Below are 20,917 nucleotides of genomic sequence, written 5' to 3' on the forward strand. Positions count from 1 at the left end.
GCTAACAGCTCTTTCATTAATCATGTATACAGAAATAGGTAATAATATTTCTCATTGATTGGCGACTCCATGTTGTCTTGTGCACTACGACCAGATAACAGGTATACTTGAAAAAAGAGACAGCATTGGTCGTATATTTTTTACTATCGCAAAATCGATTTTCTGTCACTGAGTGACCATCTTCAGTGCTATATTGTATAACTTAAATTAGGATGCACTGTTGTCACTAAGCTTACGGCAATCACATAGACTGAGTCTATGTGATTGCCGTAAGCTTAGTGACAACAGTGCATCCTAATTTAAGTTATACAATATAGCACTGAAGATGGTCACTCAGTGACAGAAAATCGATTTTGCGATAGTAAAAAATATACGACCAATGCTGTCTCTTTTTTCAAATATTTCTCAGTTCACTGGGATTCATTATGGCTGCTCTGCTGTGTGTGTGCGCGCGCGCGCGCGCGCTCGCTCGCTCTCTCTCTCTCTCTCTCTCTCTCTCTCCCCCTCCCCTCCCCTCCCCTCCATCCCCCAATAGTACATGATGCTGAAGTCACACAACAAAAAGAAACTAAGTAGTGCTAAACATTAATTATTTAACAAAATTGCCCTTATATATCACATGATGATGATGACGATGCATTAACATTGCTTACATCCTGAACAAGCTGTGTAATTGAGTCACAGTCTGCTAAAACCTCCAGGGTATCCAACTCCAAATCATTTCCTACAGTAAATGTGCTCTGGTCTAACAAAGGACTCATATTCCTTCTTTCTGCAAAACAAGTTGCTGTGCTTTGTTCTTGACACAAGCTTAATGTAAACTGATTGACAGAATCTTCACCACTGTTTACATTTTGGAGACGTGCGTCATCTGAAGTACCAAAGACCGGCATACCTATCAGCGGAGTTGACGGGTATGACCTCGAAGTTAAGTTTGAGTGTGATTCAAAAGCACTGGCAGTGGTACTGAAAGATGTCACAACAGGGTCCCTTATTCCTGCAGTTTTGTAAGGTACTGGTGTATTGGGGTAAGAACGTGATGGTTTTTGCAGAGCTCTCTGACAAGCTGATTCTAGATCACATTCACTTATTTCATTACTGATGGATATTCCCATTGCTGAATGTCTATTTTCATGATCATTTTGAGCATCATCCAACATATTAAAGATGCGGTTCAAATTTTCACTGTTCAAATCTCCTGTAACGGTATCAGAATTGTGCTCATCATCAACTATTAAAAGGCTCGAAGACTGTGCTGAACTTTCTGTAACAGCAAAATCAGTAAACTCACTTGGGACAGGTGTGGGAGTGACGGAACTTGTAGCTGATGATCCAAAATTACTAAAGGAGAATGTATTATGCTGTCCTAGATACAATGGTGAAGGCTGTGCTGATATTGAAGAAATGGCAGTATTGTCAGAATTTGGGCAATGCAGAGGTACAGACTGTGATCTGGACTGAACTTGAGAATTTCCTAGCATCCGAACAAAATGCTGCTCATCTGAAAAGAACTGACTGACTTCATGTGCCAGTGGATCAACCACATTGCCATTTGTCAACAGAGGTGTTCCAGAAGGCCCTTCACCACTAATAGTGCTCAAAGATCTAACATCAGACCTCCTACTAGCTCTTACACTCCGTGTCTTCTCACATTTTAGAGTGTTACTGGGTTCAAAGTCTAGAATATCTTTATTTTTTCTCACAGAATTTGTACCAATATCTATGGTGCTTACTGTGTTCCTGACACCACATTCTACACGTTTTGCAGCTGGAATGTTCAACATCGGTGAATGGGGAGCAGAAACTGAAACAGGAGACAAAGGAAGTACAACATTTGAATGTGCCTCTTTCTGCAATGCTTCCCCTGGCATAGCAAATAATGCAGCAGGGTCATTACAAGTCTTCATTTGTGTATCACAGAAATTATTCAGTTCAAGATCTTCACCACTACGTATTCCACTACTATCAAGTTCACTATTATTATTATTATTATTATTATTATTATTATTATTATTATTACCACTACTACTATTACTACTGCTACAGCTAATACTAGTAATATTGTTACTACAATTCAGAATTATCCTTTCATTTTCACTGGTCCCAGCACTGCTGCCAGCATTGAAATGGCTATTGGTTTCACTGTGCTTATCTCCTGTTGCAGGTGCATCACACTGTACAGTTGCATGAAGGAAAGAAGTAGTTGTGGAAAGGGCTCGTGGTCTTGGAGCTGGGTAATGAACTTGGGTTGAAGGAGAACTGCTATTAACAGAATTCGAACGCACTATTCTTGCAGCGTTTGCTGATTGCTTAGGATGACTAGATGATGATGGATAGAGATTATTTTGATTTGACATGTTCAGAATATTACTGTTCAAACACAACTGTGCACTTACATGGCTAATGTTTTGCCTTGAACGTGGAATAGGGGTGTTTCGTGGGGACACAAATGGGCTAGCATTTGCACTGGATGGCTTTGATGACTTCTGTTGTGTGTTGTTTGGGGAATGGGGACCAGGAGATATTGGTGTGAAACTAAAAATACGTCGCCTTGTATTGGGACTAGGAGGTACAGCAATATGACGTGTGCTTTCATGACTGTCTTCCACTGCTGGTGTTTCAAAACTGACTCTCCTTCTAGCACTGAGACCAGACACGCAGTTATTCAGAAGAGAAGGCAAAAGGGCAGAAGGCTTCTTAGGACTATTTAACTGTTGGCTTCGTTGTGATAAAAGTACAAGACTTTCTGATGCTGAAGAACTGCCTCCAAAAGGGAATGCAGATTTCCTCATAAAACATTCTTCATCACAAGTGTTCCTGCTGCTCGCTATACTATCTGCTGACAGGCGTGATGACTGCATTACAGAGGAATCTGACACACTATCAGATATCTGCACTTGATCTTCTGATTTTAAGAACTTTGACCTACTACAGGAAGTTGCAGGATTTAGATTACGCTCTAGGAGCAGCCGTAGCTGTGAAAGTTTATCCGATTTACTTCCAGCTGATTCAGAAAATAATGTATTGCTCTGAACTTCTGCAGATGAATGCCTTCGAATAGGAGCATGTGTTGTGGCTTCTTCATTGGCAGGTGAGCTGTCTTGGTTTTGGAAATACTTCATTAGTTCTTCCTCCTGCTCTTGTGAATTATTTCCATCATGATAATATTCTCTGAATGCATCTTTCTCTAGATGTTCTATACTTACTTCGCGCACATTTACATTCTCTGACGTGTCACTTTTATTGCTTTCTGAGGCAGCTGGGACATTTTTTATTGTTGTAAAATGAGAGTTTTTCAATGAACTGCAGTCAAACTTGGCCCTTTCACCAGAAATCACACCTAAGCTGACACCAGAATTTATGAATTCTTGATTGTCTTCTTGACTAGATTCAATTTCCGATTTCAATTTGCCAGTGCCTCCTATTTCTGGTTTTGGTTGTATGTGTTTATACCTTTTTGCTGTCTGCCGATATGAAGACACTGATGAGGGAAATATTATCAGATTAGTTGCCTTTTTAACCTTCATGTTATTTATCCTAGGAATTGGAAGCTTTTGCATTTTGCTACTCAATGTATCCTGCTGAGAAGCATCATGACAAACTATTTCAGAAGTTTTAGTTTTGACATCATTAATAATCGTTCCAGGAGTTAAGTCCTGGACAGGAGAGAAGGCAGATAAACATTTATTTGTACTCAAGTTATTTAGATTATTTACATTATGTTTATTAGTACTGTCAAGAGGAGTTCCTAAGTTAAGCTGCATATTTATGTCTAAGCCACACTCACTCACAGGCTTAACTGCCATACCCTCTGCTGTAGACAATGCATCATCTGAAGAGTTGGCAATACTGAAGTCAACACTTCTGGCTCTAGTTTGAAAGTTCGCATTATAGTTTGTCTGGTCAGACTTACCAGCTACAGCAGCAGCATTCTCGCTCTCATACATTACTGTGTCCTTAACTGGAACAGTACTATCACTCATACCTTCAATATCACTTTTTCTGCTTATTACACTCAACAAATGCACCTTTTCACTTGGCACACAGTTTCCAGCATTAGTGGAGTCTTCCTTCAGACTAAGAAAAGCACTGGTAGAGTTGACTTCATTGGAGAGACCCCTACTGTTATCTGTTGTGTCACTTTTGAACACCATGGAAGATGATGTACAATTACCAAGTGAGCTAGGCACGGAAGTAAGAGTTTTATCACAGACAGAATGAACAACTTCCGACGAAATAGGTGTTTCTATTGCCATCGGTGGTGAACGCTTTCCCTGAGTATATGTATTCGTAAGTGTAGTATTTAAATCCTTAATGTGCACAAGGCCTTTCGAACTATGCAGATTGTTCATGCTGTTGTGCTGAGATATTTTAGCTCTTTTCGACTTCAGTCTTTCAGATGAGAGGTTCTTCAGGACAGCTGTTGTCTGCTGATGATCCTGAAAGAGGGATAGCAAGTAAGAAAACATATCTACAAGAAAAGACACTTATAATAAATGCATATGTGCAGTGTTATGAAAATATATGTACAGAACAGGGGCACGATCTTTATGTTGTCACCTCCACAAACTGTCCTCCCACTACGTTTAATTTCATCAAGACGGAGCGTGGGACAAATTTAGGATATCTATTATCTCAAAATGTTGAGTGCACAATGACACCAAAATTCTGCCTTACTATATACACTGATGGGCCTAAACATTATGAAAACTCCCCATCAAGAGACTGAATATCACTCAGTGGCATTGTAGGCATGTGACATGGTAAGGAAAGTATGTATGTGGAGCATAGGCACATAGACAATCAGCAAATCGGGACATAAGCAACTTTGACAAAGGGCACACTTTCAGGCCCAGTAGATAGGAACAAGCATCTCAGAAACAGCAGATCTGGTCAACTGTTCACATGCTACTGTTATAAGCATCCATGAGCAGGCACCAAGTTCTTGGACATCCCATCACAGAACATGGAGGTCATAACCTTATCCACCCTGTAAAGCAGGATAGTTGGTAATCTATGGAAAATTACACTGTTGGTGCCTGCACAGGTGTTTCAGAACATACTGCTGAACACAGGGTTTCACAGCAGATGATTTCTACATATTCCCATTTTGACCAAATGACACTGTTAATTATGACTGCACTGTGCACAGGATCATCAAGGTTGGACCACAAAGCGATGGAATGTGTCACCTAATTTGATGAATCACTTTTCTTGTTACACCAGGTTGATACTCTTGTCTGGGTACAGCATCGTCCATGCAAGCAGATGCTTGAGACTTGCACCGCACCACGTATGCTGGCTGGTGGAGGTGGTATTATACTACAAGGGAATATTGATTTCGGTTTCCATGGGACTTGTATCAGTAACCTAATACACTATGACAGCTATGGACTAAATGAACATAATTGTGGACGACCTGCATCCCTTCATGCTCAATTTCTTTCCTGACGGTGATGGCAACTTCTTGCAGGATAACTGTCCATGTCATAAGTTCACAATTGTGATACAGTGGTTTGAGAAGCACAATAGTGAACTCGCAATGTCTTTGTCACCAAGTTTGCCTGATATGAACTCAATGGAACACATCTGGGATGCTATCAGGCACTAATTACACATCCACAAACCACCAACCCATAATCTACAGGTATTGCATCACGTGGGGTATTTTTTTTTTTTTTTTTCTATTATCTAGTGTCACATTTCAGTTGTTGAATGTATGCCATTCAGAATTGCTGCAGCACTGCTTTCCAAAAGTGGACCAGCATGCTAATGAACAGTTTATTATAATATTTTGGCTCATCAGTATACGTCAACATTATACTACTCACAAATGACACAAACAAAGTAAAATTCAACAGACAAGAAAGATTTAGGAACAAAACAGAAAAAAATGTGACAGTAGTAATGACAGTACTGTAATAGATTACAAAATTTAAAGACAATATAAATAGTTTAAACTTAAACATACCACTGCTGCCCATATTATTAGCATTGCAATGCAGATCTCACAGTTAGTTTGTGGGTGGCTGCTTAATTATGCTTCATCATATACTGTCTATATTTCTTTGGCACATTTTTTTCTCTATAGTAAGTTTTGTATGATAAGTGATAATCAGATTTGAATATTTATTCACTGCACTAATGTGAAAAGGCATTCAATGACCACATACAAAATGTTATAACTGAGGTAAGAATGAAGAGAATGTCAGTCACTACTCACCCATTACTTGACAAACAAGAGATTATATTTACTGCATGCACTTCATATTCACTAAACACACACAAAATACATTTCATGTGTGTGATACTGTCTGCTTTTCCTCCTTCTGTCATCATGCTATATCTGTCAGAGACAATTTTGTTTATATATGTCCATGTTTCCTTACAATAATTTGAGAATTTATTCCCTATACAAATCTTACATAAAATGTCAACTTCAGATTCTTACAGAATGTTCACTGAGCCATAATGAAACAATATTTCCTAATATGAAATTTGGAACAAATTCCTGATGAACTGCCAGAACTTTAACACAGTGCCCTTTCCGAGTTCACTGCCAATGAGTGACAATTCCGTAAACATGCTGTCATACATCCAAGCCTATGTGGATCCCGCAACTCTATCAACCTCCAAGAAAAGGTCATAAAAGCTATGTATAAGCTTCTATTGACCCACACCAGCTTCACATCAGTAGCACCTAGCGCCTACAGACCGGGGACTTGCCTGGCACAGAAGTAATAAATTATATACATAAACCTTCCTTGTGAATTAGTCTATCAATTAATGAAAACCATATCAAAATCCTTACAGTAGTTCTTGATATTAGCCTTCATGTACAGACAGAAAAAATCAGTGGGATGTAGGGCGGGGACTTTAAATTATATAACTGTATAGATCTCTCTTGCACACAAACTGAAGTTTCTCAGTGTGAAAAAATTACCGTATTTACTCGAATCTAAGCCGCACTCGAATCTAAGCCGCACCTGAAAAATGAGACTCAAAATAAAGGAAAAAAAAAATTCCCAAATCTAAGCCGCACCTGAAATTTGAGACTCAACATTCAAGGGGAGAGAAAAGTTTTAGGCTGCACCTCCAAATCGAAACAAAGTTGGTCCATAGTAATATGAGACACAATTTAGGTCGAATGGGAATGACGATACAGCTACAGTAGTTTGGTTCGAGTCATAGGCTTAGCAGTTAAGCTTTACCACGTAGCCATTGCTATGCGTCAGGCACTCCATCCGTATTTATACGGGTACCCTTCCTTTTTCACGTGCTTTGTCTGGTTTGAATCAATTGCTTATTTTCCTTTGATCTGATAAGTGCTGTTTTCTTGTTATAGGTGTTTGCGTCACTCTTAAGCTGAAAATGCATTACTGCACTGTGTCATGCATCGTTTGTCGCATTCTGATAGTGCGTGTCTACGGCCTGCCGCGGCTCGCGGCATGGCTTGCTTTTGTGCACGCTACCGCCGTGTACAATTAAAACAAAAAAAGAGGAATCGTCTCATTAGCGAAACAGTGGCAAGAGACTGCTATTTGTTGTTACTTACACTGCTGCTTTCTTTGATAATGATCAACAAGAATCGAATAATAGACTGCGTATGATAGAACATGTTCTGAACGAGAGTTAGGCGAAAATTTTCTCCGTTTGAAAATCTTTGCGGCCGCTTCTTTATTACATCAAATTCTGCACTGAAATTAGAGTCATCTTAGATTTAAAAATCTAGTCACTTGCCGTGCTTCATTTCTGACTATCACTATTAGGCATAAGAATAATACGAATATAAATATGACACGATACGTATACTCTTCCGCGTTTGCTGTTGTCTCACTCTAGTTTCGTAGTTTATTAGGCAGACAGGATTTAAATGAGACAGCAGCAAACACGAAAGAGTACATGGCAAAATGTTTATATTCGTATTATTCTTATGTTGAAGAGAATACTATATGTGATTCAAATTTCATCAGGTTCCTATTAGCAACCATCTCTTCTCACAGATAGGAAAAAATTCAGAACGTAGAGTTGGCCATATTGACAAACATCCCAAACAGTCTTGCCAGTCAGATTTTCGTAGTACACTGAAATTGTGCTACATTCGAAGATGAACAATACGGAATTTGTATTTACTTTGTTGGATAATGTATGAAAATGCAGTGGTCGCAACTCGCGGCGGAGAAAAAAAGATAGTCTTCCACTTTTTTTTTTTTTTTTAAATTTATTTACTGGCGCAGAGGTTTTGGCGCCAGTATTTATCTTTGTGCCTACACAGCATGCCTGCGTAGCGCTACATATATTCGATGGCAGAAGTTAGTTGTGGCGGCACGTACCAACATTTTTCATAACTTCCGCTTGCTTTGCACTCGATTCTAAGCCACAGGCGGTTTTTTGGATTACGAAAACCGGAAAAAAAGTGCGGCTTAGATCCGAGTAAATACGGTAAATCAAAGCTCAACACATACTTCATCATAATTGAACCTATGTCTTCACTGGCATGTTTCAGGGATTTTTACATGATTAGCTATGACTGAGCCTTGTTGACCCTGTAGCACATGGGTACCATTTTTCCCACACTTTGAAGTACAAAATTTCACATCTCTTTACATTAAGAGGCAGTTGCCAACCCTCACAATAGATCAAAAACTCAGCTACATAACCAATTAAAACAGTTTTTTTTCAAAAAATATCCAGTAACAAGTAAAGTGTAATCACTATTTACATCTTTATCAGCATAAATATTTTTATTAGAGCCTCGCAAGTGGTGATAAATTGTTAAATTTTTCACAGTGCAGTACAAGAGTAACTATGAATGTTGTAAAATTGAAGCAAAACTAGCACTTCCATTGACATACTGATCTAGTCAAGAAAAATAAATTAGATCATTGCAACAGTTTCTGGCTACTTTTTTTTCAGATTTTTAATCTAAAAGAGATGACCAGCTGTAATCAATAACATGTGAATACATCCACATGTGTGTGTGTGTGTGTGTGTGTGTGTGTGTGTGTGTTTCTGGAAGGTTAACCAATAAGTTGAAAGCATATTGGTACACTTGGCACACAAAACTTGATATGGAATCTCACACAAAAACAGTCCTGTACACCTAATTTATTAACCTGATTATGAGAGTAACAATAAGGTTTTAAACTTCAACCATTACTATTGTGATGTAGATTCTGCCTTCTCAACACTGAGCTGATTATGAGTTTAAGTGTTATGATGAAAATGGACAGAGTCTTCTCCATCGGAATTGATCTATTCTGAGATTCAGACTGAAAACCTAACTCTGGATGGATGGAGGGGAATTTGAACTATTGTTCTCCTGAATGCAAGTCCAGTGCACTAACCACTGCGCCACCTTGTTCAGTGAATCTTGAGAGCAATAACAGGCATTGATCATCCTTCAACCTGTCGCAGTTTGAATTCAAATTAAATTAAAGCACATGGTATCATGTGCTAAGATTTCTTTGCATTCCAATCACATACAGACTGGGAGGGAAAATGACTGCTTAAATCCATACTGTGTAATTTTCTTCTTTACAGTCCCTACAGGATGATACAGAGGGATCTGAAGAATATCCCTGGATTCTTCAATTAAAACCAGTCCTTAAAATTTTGGAAGTAAGCTTTCATGGGATAATGTATGTCAGTCCTCAACAGTCTGCCAATTTAGGTTTTCCAACATTTCTGTGGCACTCTCCTATCAGTCAAACAAACCTGTGACCATTCATGCTTTCCTCCGTCATATATGTTCAACATACAGTGTTAGTCCTCTCTGATACAGGTCTGATAAACTTGAGCAATGTTCTAAGATTAGATGCACAAGTGACTTATTTCCTTTGTAGAGCGACTACATCTTTCGAGTATTTGACCAATGAATGTAAGTTTACCACCTGACTTACCTATTCGAACATTCCATTTCATACCTCCACAAATTGTTACACAAAGGTATTTGTATGAGTTGGCTGATTCTAAGTGTTATTAATTGAGATTGTAATCATTGGACACTGTTTTTGAATTTTGAAAAACCCATAATTTAATGTCTGTACATCTGAAGCAAGTTGTCAATCTTTGCACCATTTTCAAATCTTAACAAGATCTGATTTAATGTATTTGCAGCTTTTTTCAGACAGTTCTTTCATCACAGTTAACTGAATTATGTGCAGAAAGTCTGAGGTTTCTGCTAATATTGTCTACCAGGTCACTAATACACAACATGAACAACAAGGGCCTCTATACACTTTCCTGGGGCATACATGAAGTTATTTCAACTTTTACTGATAACTCTCCAGCCAAGATAACATTCTGCATCCTGCTAACCAAAAAAATCTCAATCTAGTCAGAAATTTTGTTTGATAATCCATATAATCACACTTGTGTTATTAAACATTGGTATGGTATGAAGTCAAATACTTTTCAAAGTCAAGAAGTAATGGATCTACACGATTTCCTTGACCCGTGACTTCCAGGACATCATGTGAGAAAACTGCAAGTAGGGTTTTGCATGATCAATGTCTTCAGAATCCATGCTAGTTGGCAAGGAGGAGGTCATTCTGTTTGAGATACCTCATTATGTTTGAGCCCAGAATATGTTCTACGATTCTACACCAGATGGAAGTCAGTGAGATTGGATGCTACATTTGTGGTTCACTTCCATTACCCTTCTTGTAGACTGATGTGATGTGCTTTTTTCCAGTCACTGGACAAAACTTTTTGTTCAATGAATTTATGATGTATTATGATTAATGTAAGAGCTGACTAAGATGTAAATTCTATATAGAATCTGACAGGAATATCATCAGGTCCTGGAGTCTTGCATAATTTTAGCTATTGTAGTTACTTCTCAATGCCACTGACATTATCATCTATATCACTCATCTCTCTAGTGGTGTGAAAAGTAAAGCAGGGCAGAGCATCTGTACATTCCTCAGTAAAGGAATATTTGAAAAAGTTCAGTATGTCTGCTTTCGTTTTGATACCCAGAATTTCAGTTCCTGTACCACCTATGATTGTCCGGATACTAACTTTGGTGCATTTGAAAACTTTTAGTCATGACCATAATTCCTTTGCATTTGTAAAGGATCTTTCCATAAGATTATGCTATGGTGTTCACTGACAGACAAATTAATTTCATTTACAATCTCTCTATTTATGGCCCTACACTTTTACATACATTATGCAAAAGTTGCTGTTTCTTTAGAGGTATCTCTACAATGACTGTACACCATGGAGAGTCCCTTCCATTACAAACTGTTCAACTATGTACATATCTATCTAGTGTATGATCAACTATTCTTTTGAGCTTGGGCCATGTGCTCCTGCCCAGAGGTAAATGTTTTGACTTCCTCTTTGAGATGTGACACTACTACCACTTTATCTAACTTACTAAATGTGTAAATTTTCTAACCACTTTAGCTGGTCTTCGTACTGTAGTAACCAACTGCCTCATTGTCACTAATAACAAATTCCATATGAATACCCCAAATAACTGAGGTCTATTTATTGCCATTAAATTTTATATATTTCCATCATGAGTGGGCTCCTGAACTATCTGTTATGGGTAGTTTTCAGAGAAGGGATTTAGTAATGTATTGCAGGAAGTTTTGTCATGCTCTCCACTTATATAACTATAATTTCCTAACTGATGGTTGGGGAAGATTTGTACTAGTGAACTGTGTTTCCTCTTACGCTTTCAGTTACATCTGGGGGTGAGTTCAGTGGTTGACAGAAGGACTTAATTACAAGTTTATGCTCAACCTTGATATTGAATCTTGTGCAAACATTCTTGCACACAGCTTGAATTTCTATCTTGGTAGATTTAAGTTTCTTGTCTACTACAACAAATGCACCATTTTTATTTCCTGTTTCCATATCCTTTCCATATACATTTAGATTTTCTCTGAAAATCTCAATGCTGTCAATTTCTGTACTTATTGTTGTACACGTTTCACTCCTATTTAGGACTGCTTCAAACTCTCGGACTTTGTTGCAAATGCTTCAGCAGGATTTCACTAGGAATTTTTATCGTTTCACGTGTGGGGACCATTTCTCATACTGATACAGTAGTACTTCTCGGTCTCTTACAGCTATCATTATCTTGAATGGACGGAGCGTCGCCTAACTTAAAATAAACCTTGTGTGCACTTCACACACAGCCAGCCATCTAGGTAGCAGCCTCTGACGTGTAGTACACCCCTCGCACATTTAGGAGGCTCCTTAAAACTCTCCATCCTATTGCGCAAGTCCATGAAGTCACAGCCTAGCTTTTCAGAGAAACTTTTAAGTCTCTGATTCAAGTGTTTCACTCGATCAGCTCTGAGGATAACGCTACACATACACACGGTGATCTCTCCCACCTTTTCCAGCCATTCCTCTAAGGGGTACAATTATTGAATGCACATTTGAACTCCCAATGATTAACTGATCCCTCCACTTTTGTGTTTGCCTCTTCTTGTTGTAAGACACACCAGGTTTCTCAACATGTGATCTCTCTCACTGGCTAAGGTTGGTTTTAGAGGAAGAACAGCACATCAGACTTGTTGGTTGGGGGATGGGTGTAATACTGTGAGTTGCCCTCAGTCCCGGCCTCCCCTGTACAAGGCCTTCTGAATTACTACTTCCACACCACTCACACTCAAGTGGGCAGGCAGCACTGTGCTTCCTGTATAGCAGACAGTATCCATTGAAGAGTACAGTACTCAAGATATACCTTTGGTATCTCTGGTGTGAGTCTCTTGGCATTTCATTGGCACCCAGAATAATTTCCAGGTGCTCGTGAACAACAACTATCACATTAGTAAGAAGATACAGATTATGAAAATTTAATTGTAATAGTAGACCTTAATGCACAGATTTGTTGCCAACACTGGACATGAATTCAAACAATAATCTTCTCATGGGATGTGAAGAAGAGATGCAGAGGAATATATTTAGTAAATCTGCGTATAGGAAACAATCTGATACCAATCATTGGTTCCAGAGTAGGCAAGCCCCTAACACTTTGTACTGCTGGGCTTTTAACAGTGCCTTAGAAATAATTATATAATGACAGATCATAAGATTTATGAAAATGTTAATTACATCAAAATAATTCCAAGCAAATTTCTGGATAGAGATGAAGGAGCAAGAATGATATAGCCCAAAGCCACACTTTTCTCAAAATATGTTTTTTGTGTTAGTTCAACTTCTACTCAACAGAGGAAGCTACTGCGTAAATATTTTAACTTTCCGTCACTAGATGGCAGAGCAGTTCACACTTGTTGTTCTCATACTGTGAGGAAGTAGTCTTTTTTGCGTCTGAAACAACCCAAAGCCACAGTACAATGGTGTTTCCAAAGAAGAGGCTACTTCCATGCATAAGCGAAAAAGAAGATTCAGATACAGAAATGGCTAGTTCTGAAGACGATTTTTCATCCAATGGCAGCAGTTATTGTCCCTCTGATTAATTTTCGTCTGAAAACGACATGGTTAGTCTAACATACTTACTTTTTTAAACATTTAAAACATTGAGGCTTAGGTCTGTATCACAGTGAAATATTATTGCGTGATTATAACTGTTATAAACTCACTAATTAAAATATGTACACGTGAATCATGAACAAATTTTACTTCTCCTACTAATTACTGCATTATTGGTAATAATTTAAATATTATAAGGCTATTTGTATAATATATTAAAGTTTGGTATATGGTTTAAGTGGCTTTGGTCTTTCTCATTCTGAATACTTTATTTGGCTTAGGATGCTGATGAATGTGAAAGGTCTCCTGAAGTATCACCTGCTAAAGAACCTAAAGGCAGAAAAATAGGAGAAATATGAGCAATTGGAAAAGGGAAAAATCTAAACGTCGTAGAAATTATGGCAGAGAGTACATATCTGATAAAACAGGACAAATTGTTGGTGCTAAAATTCTTGGTCCTGGATGTAAATGTAAAAACAAGTGTTGGAGCAAAATTCATGAATTTGTAGAGCAGATATTCAATTCTTTTTGGAATATGGTGATTTCAATTGCCAAAATAATTACCTTCTGAGCAATATTAAGATGCAACAAGTGCAAAGGAGGTAACTATGATTAATGATAATTTGAAATTGATTTTTATGTCACGTACTTTTTATAAATAAAATATTATTATTTTGATTAATATATTTCACTTTTTAAGGTACCCAAAGAAAAGCAAAAGCAAAATTTCATGGCAAATGGTCACTTTTTTGTACCAGGTTAAGGTTAATGCCTGTAATATTTTGGTATGCATTTTTAAGTGTGCATGGGCTTCAGAACAATCAAGGTCATCTTAAAAACTCACAAAAATACTTGTGTGATGGACACTCCACTTCTCCAAAAGACAGAAGAGGTATTTAACGATTAAATTAATGTTGCTTCCAAGAAAAACCATAATTTTGTTCTGTTGTGCTTATTTATCCAGTGTTTTCCTTTACATATCATATTCAGACACAAATTCACTAAATTTGTCTGACCTGGGCATTTACCTTTAAAATCACTTTTTCTTTTTCTTTGTTTCCAGGGAAAAAAGGGAACCCATCAAGGAAAATTTCACAAGAAGCAGTTCAGACAGTTCACAATTTCATAAATAATATACCTAAGTATGCCAGTCATTACAGCCGTTCACAGAGCCCCAATAAAGTGTACTTTGACCATGACATGTCAATTTATTCATGACATCAAGAACATTATTTGAAATGTTGTGAAGAAAATAATGCATCACAAGTAAAAGTTTAAATTTAAAGATATATTTAATGAAGATTTTAATACTGGTTTTAAATTGCCTCGTTCAGACACGTCATGTACGTGACGAATTTCAAATTCAAATAAAAAATGCACAGTTGACCAACTCTGAAGATATTATTAGAAGATTAAAAATTGAAAGGGACGTACATCATGCCAAAGCATCTGCAGGACAAAATATGATTACACAGCTTTCCAAATTAGCTAGGGAAAATCCTGAGGAATATCTTACAATAGCCTTTGATCTACAACAAACCTTTCCAACTCCAAGGCTTACATCTGGGCCTGCATTCTATAAGAGGACTTACAATTTTGGTATTCATGATTGCGGGTCTGAAAAGGAACATATGTTCGTGTGGAATGAAGATGAAGCAAAGCATGGATCTGATGAGATAGGAAGCTGTCTGATAAAATTCTCAGAAATACAAAAGTCTCAGGCAAACATTCTTCACATTATTAGTGATAATTGCAGACGCCAAGGCAAAAACTGGGCAATTGTTGCACTAGAGAGATCACTAGTGTGTTCAGGAAAATGTAAGGCCACTGAACATTGGTTTCCACAAGTTGGACACACACGACTGCCCTGTGACTGAGATTTCAGTTGAATTGAGAAGCACGTTAAGAACAGATACCCCACTGTGTACACCCCTCGTGATTGGGTTACAGTCATTAAAAAATCGTGCAAGAATAAGCCATTTTCAGTCGTTAAAATGAAGCAAGCACTTTATAGATCTGACACCCCTGCAGATATATATTTCAAAAAAGGACAAACATGATGATGGATCTCAATTCCGATTTTCTGAAGCAACAGCTTTTCGTTTTGATGAAGGAATGCCATCACATTTTAAAGTGAAGTATCAGTACACTGAATTTGAAGAATTGAGAACTGTAAATATCACTAAAAAATGATGAGCACATCAGGAGAGTAATCCGTTCCAGCTCTCAAGGAAATACTTAAAAGCCCATTCCAATTTGTGACAAAAAACTCAAAGATGTTACGGTATGTCATTAATGCCATACATACCAGATGTTTCGAAGGGATACTTCAACAGTGAGTGAATCACAGGAACAAAGTGATGAAAATGAAACAGAGGTGATAGATATTGGCTATATTGTGTGAAACACTGTAGTGGCTATCATTGTAAGTTATGTTGTATATTGATGTACAAATTTTTGTAAACCTTATGTAAAGTTAGTATGAGACAGGCCAAAGCCCAATGTTGTGTCACCCAGGAATAAAATATTTTTTTATTAATAATGTTTAACTTTGTTCACAATATTACTATGCAAACATGTATATTAACACATTAGAGAAATAAACTAGTTTTGTTAAAAAACCTGAAAAGTTGAAATACGATTTATGGATTTATTTGAAGTTTTAAAATGCTCCCCTGAAAAATTTACATTTTGTGGCTTTGGATTATGTCATTCTCACCCCTTCAGATCATAAACTATTGGTTCTAGATTTAGATGAGAAAAGACCCCTGAGAATCAGTAACAAATAATCCTAAAAACAAAAATTGGGTGATTGACTGAACTACCCATCACAGAAAAATTTTGAAAGATGCAGCTGAGAGAAGATTTGAAATTGATATGTTGAGAATGAGATGCAATAAAAATGGCTATAGTAGGATATATATAAAACTGTCAGTGATAGAAAACATGCAAAAAGAAACTTGTATCGAGTAAGAATTTACAGAAATAGAACTAAAACTGATGAAAAAATATTTTTTACAGACAGAGGAAATTACTGGTTCAGTAGTTGCAGTTGCAAAGCATAAACATGAATAAGAGCCAACTTTAAGAATAAAGCAAGACAAGAATAAAAAATTAGTATACAGTATCATAAAAATAGAAGGATTGGTAACAAATCTATACCATTAGTTCATTATCCCAATAATGAAGCAAAATGAAACGAAATCCAAGGGTTACAGGAGTTTCAAGGACACTGACACACTATTGAACTAGAGAGGCTAAAACACCACTACAGCACATGAGCCGCATTACTTTGGTAATCTACAGGCAGATAGTTTGACTGGATATTGACACAGCAGTATATAAACTGAAGAAACTATAAAACAACTGCAAACATATACAGTAGAAACAACTTCAATACAATTTGAGGGATTGATCAGCAATGTCCATATAGTGCTCAACAGATCTTGCAAAGAAAAGTGTTGATACACAGAGATTGCAAACAAAATTGTCACTGACTTATTTCAGAAGGGCAGCATGAAGAACAGAAAAAGTACAAGACTGATACTGTCACATGATCTTAAATACACTGTCCCTTTCATGTTAAAACCACAAATTTGCAAAAATGGCAATTTTGACATGTGTGTATTGGTATGTCTAATTTTCTCTTTTCTTTGTTAAGGCAGGATACAGAACATGTCTCTATGATAGTGTGGGAGAAAATTCAAGATATATTATTATGAAAGTTCGAATGATGCACACTGAAATACAGCACAATGATGCTTTTGGGATACTCTTGATTATCTACAGATCATTGTATGAGCATGGATGTGTTACATACATTGATTAAATTTCTGACAAATTTTCTGATGTACAATCACAAGCAATCATGTATTTTTGTATGATTTAAATCACTTCACAAGCACCAGTCATTTGTCTGGTCAGTTAATTATTGATAGCACTATTGCTCGACAACAGTCTAGTCAGAGAAAAGGCTGCATGTTATTTGCTATGCTTCAGTGGTGAGCACTGTCACTGTACATCATGAGTAAAGGCACAAGAAATATTGCATTCAACATGATTTTTAAAAAATGCCTAATGAGAACCAATTAAAAAAAAAACCACATGAATCATAATGAACAAAACGACATACGAGGAAAAAATATTAAGCACTTTGCACAGCTGAAATGAAAAAGCATGAGAAGAATTCCTAGGATGGGTCAGGATGTATGTTTGCAACATTTTAAGAAGAAGAAGCAGCAGCAGCACTAAACTCAAGAAATGGCTCTTTATCTGATGAACCGTATGGTAAGTTTTAATTTATTTTCTCTATTAGGCATAAAAAACAACTTTGATAGCTAAACATTACACCAACATACTTAGCACCCCCCTCCCTCCTTCCCCCCCTCCCCCCCCCCCCCCCTCTCTCTCTCTCTCTCTCTCTCTCTCAGAACAACAATGGAATGCTAACTTCTGTATTAACACACCTGAGCTACATCATTATGATTTTCATCACAAAATCTAAATGTGGTGTTCACAGTTGCAAATTATTTACACACTGTCAAACATATTTCCTGTTTTTTACTGAAAGAATGAAAATAATGGACAAAAACCTTGATGAAACTAAATTCACTATGGAGGACTGTACATTGAGTTTAGAGGAAGACAGCAACTGGTACAAACATATTTCATGTTAGTTGCTATTGGCCACCAAATCAAGATTTCTTATGTTAGTAGTTGTGAGTCAACAAATCAAGAGTGTGGAAAACTCAGACCAGCAACACCAGTTAACTGTATATCACACCTAATGAACAAACTGCCTATTGGCTTCTGTCTCGGGTTCTTCGGCTGACGTTCATCTAATGATTTTTCTGACGTTTCGCCAGCACGAGTGGCTGGCATTGTCAAAGCTTCACCCTCCATTGCCGGTGGTGAAGGTTTGACAATGCCAGCCACTCGTGCTGGCGAAACGTCAGAAAAATCATTAGATGAACGTCGGCCGAAGAACCCGAGACAGAAGCCAATAGGCAGTTTGTCAACAAGTGGCCACGAAAGCCTTAACAATTTTGTATACCCAATGAAGCTGAAAGATGAACTACAAGGAATATACACAACACCTAAAGGCATTTCAATTCTATTTCCTCACAAGAGAAGGAGAAAAAAATATTTCCACATTTTTTTCTAGTCAACTTAAACTGGGGTAGGCTATGGTGAAAAGTGCTCTCTCAGAATGCTGTGACAGCACTGTTGAGCACGGCAAACATACCAAACATTGATCTTAAAATCATACTACATAAAAAAGGTACCTGGATTCAAATCTGAATATTACACTAATGTCTAACGATGCCTAAGCCATATGTGAGCTCAACTGCAAGCTGGCGTCTCTCCCAAAATACAAGTAAATATTACACAAGTTCAATTTATGATCCTTTTACTACTCAGAGGTCTCTGTCATGAATGTTCTGGATTTAATTCACAAACAGGAGGAGGAGAGGCTGATGAGGCATGAAGATAATGGCAGACATTTACAGAGAAGACAAAATGTTAGCATGTATATGGATTCAAGCGCTGTGGCTGGCAATTTTGATCTATAGGCTCTGGGGAACTGAATACTTCTTACTTGTGGAATGAGACAGATGGTAAAAGAGAGTCAATGAAAGGGCAAAATGTGTCTACAAACTATGTCATGGTACTGGAATATATTAAACAAGTGTGGATACTGTCAAATAGATGTGTGTCTAAGCAGAAGCACAACATTTGTTTCTGCAAATATTGCCCAGTGCAAGGATATCCGAGTTGCGCAATACTGATCATGCAGTTTTCGTAAACAGGTCATGCAGAATGCAGTGTGAGTCAGTTAATTCCCAGATAAAGGAAAATACATATATACTGCTGTACTTGCCTAAAGGATGGTCGAAAGTCACTCAATGACTTTGATGATCATTTCATGACACTCAAAACACACAGTTACCAGTGCCTTTTCTGAGTATGAAAGTATGCATTTAGTGAGAGAAAGATTTTCCTTGTAAGCTATCTTCCCGAAACAATGGATCATGGGCACATATCAGAGACTTGAATGACTACGTAACAATGACAACACAGACAAATATTGCATACGAATCTATTAAAATTGGGCGTGACATTCACACGTGTGCGCCCGACTTAACACTTGTAATACACAATGAAGAATCTATCACTTTTGAGAACAAGTGACAGTAAAGTAATAGTTCTGTCCATAGGGACCACAAAGACATGATTAGGTTTAGTCACTTTGAGCACAGATGTATTTAAGCAACAATTCTCCTCAGGCTAAATTCGCAAAAGGAATGGGAAATGAACATAATATGTTGCACTTCACACTGGTTTGCAGAGTATGGATGTAGAGATGATGCAACACAAAACCTTAAGGCCTTTTCCACAATTGCTCTATTGTTATTTAAAATGCCATGTAATTCATTATCAAGAGAAACCGCTGCTCAAAATGGCTCTGAGCACTATGGGACTTAACAGCTGAGGTCATCAGTCCCCTAGAACTTAGAACTACTTAAACCGAAGGACATCACACACATCCATGCCCGAGGCAGGATTCAAACCTGCGACCATAGCAGTTGGGCGGTTCCGGACTGAAGTGACTAGAACCGCTTGGCCACTGCGACCGGCAGAGACTGCTGCCATCTTATCAGAATATAAAATGCAATATAGATTGAAGCACCAAAGAAACTGGTACAGGCATGCATATTCAAATACAGAGATGTGTAAACAGGGAGAATACGGCGCTGCGGCCAACAACGCCTATATAAGACAACAAGTGTCTGGCGCAGTTGTTATAGTGGTTACTGCTGCTACAATGGCAGGGTATCAAGATTTAAGTGAGTTTGAATGTAGTGTTATAGTTGGCGCAAGAGCAATGGGCACTGCATCTCTGATGAAATGGGGATTTTCCCGTACGACCATTTCATTAGTGTACTGTGAATATCAGGAATCCGGTGCAAAACACCAAATCTCTGACGTCGCTGTGGCCGGTAGAAGACCCTCCAAGACAAGGACCAATGACGACTGAAGAGAATCGTTCAATGCGACAGAAGTGCAACCCTTCTGCAAATTGCTGTAGATTTCAATGCTGGGCCAGCAACAAGTGTCAGCATGCGAACCATTCAACAAAACATCATTGGTATGGTCTTTCAGAGCCGAAGGCCCACTTGTGTACCCTCGATGACTGCACGACACACAGCCTTACGCCTCACCTGGGCCTGTCAACACCAACATTGGACTGTTGATGACTGGAAACATGATGCCTGGTTGGAAAAATCTCATTTCAAACTGTACTGAGTAGAGGGACTCGTACGGAAATGGAGGCAACCTCATAAATCCATGGACCCTGCATGTCAGCAGGGGACTGTTCAAGCTGATGGAGGCTGTGTAATGGTGGGGGGTGTGTGCAGCTGAAGTGATCTGGTACCCCTGATACATCTCGACACTA

The 20,917-nt window shown here is 38.0% G+C and overlaps 1 protein-coding gene across 1 annotated transcript in view; it reads right to left on the reverse strand.

Annotated features, from left to right (window-relative positions):
* Positions 1-608: 608 nt before the first annotated feature.
* The window catches only part of LOC126183936 (DNA-binding protein RFX7), a 108,702-nt gene continuing 88,393 nt past the window's right edge, over positions 609-20,917 (reverse strand). The window contains exons 7-8 of the mRNA XM_049926284.1: positions 2,072-4,439; positions 609-1,804 (exon numbers count right to left, since the gene is read on the reverse strand). Of these exons, the coding sequence (XP_049782241.1) occupies positions 609-1,804; positions 2,072-4,439 (3,564 nt within the window). The remainder of the gene's footprint in view (positions 1,805-2,071; positions 4,440-20,917) is intronic.

Source organism: Schistocerca cancellata, chromosome 4 (assembly GCF_023864275.1).
Source record: "Schistocerca cancellata isolate TAMUIC-IGC-003103 chromosome 4, iqSchCanc2.1, whole genome shotgun sequence".
Taxonomy (NCBI): Eukaryota; Metazoa; Arthropoda; class Insecta; order Orthoptera; family Acrididae; genus Schistocerca; species Schistocerca cancellata.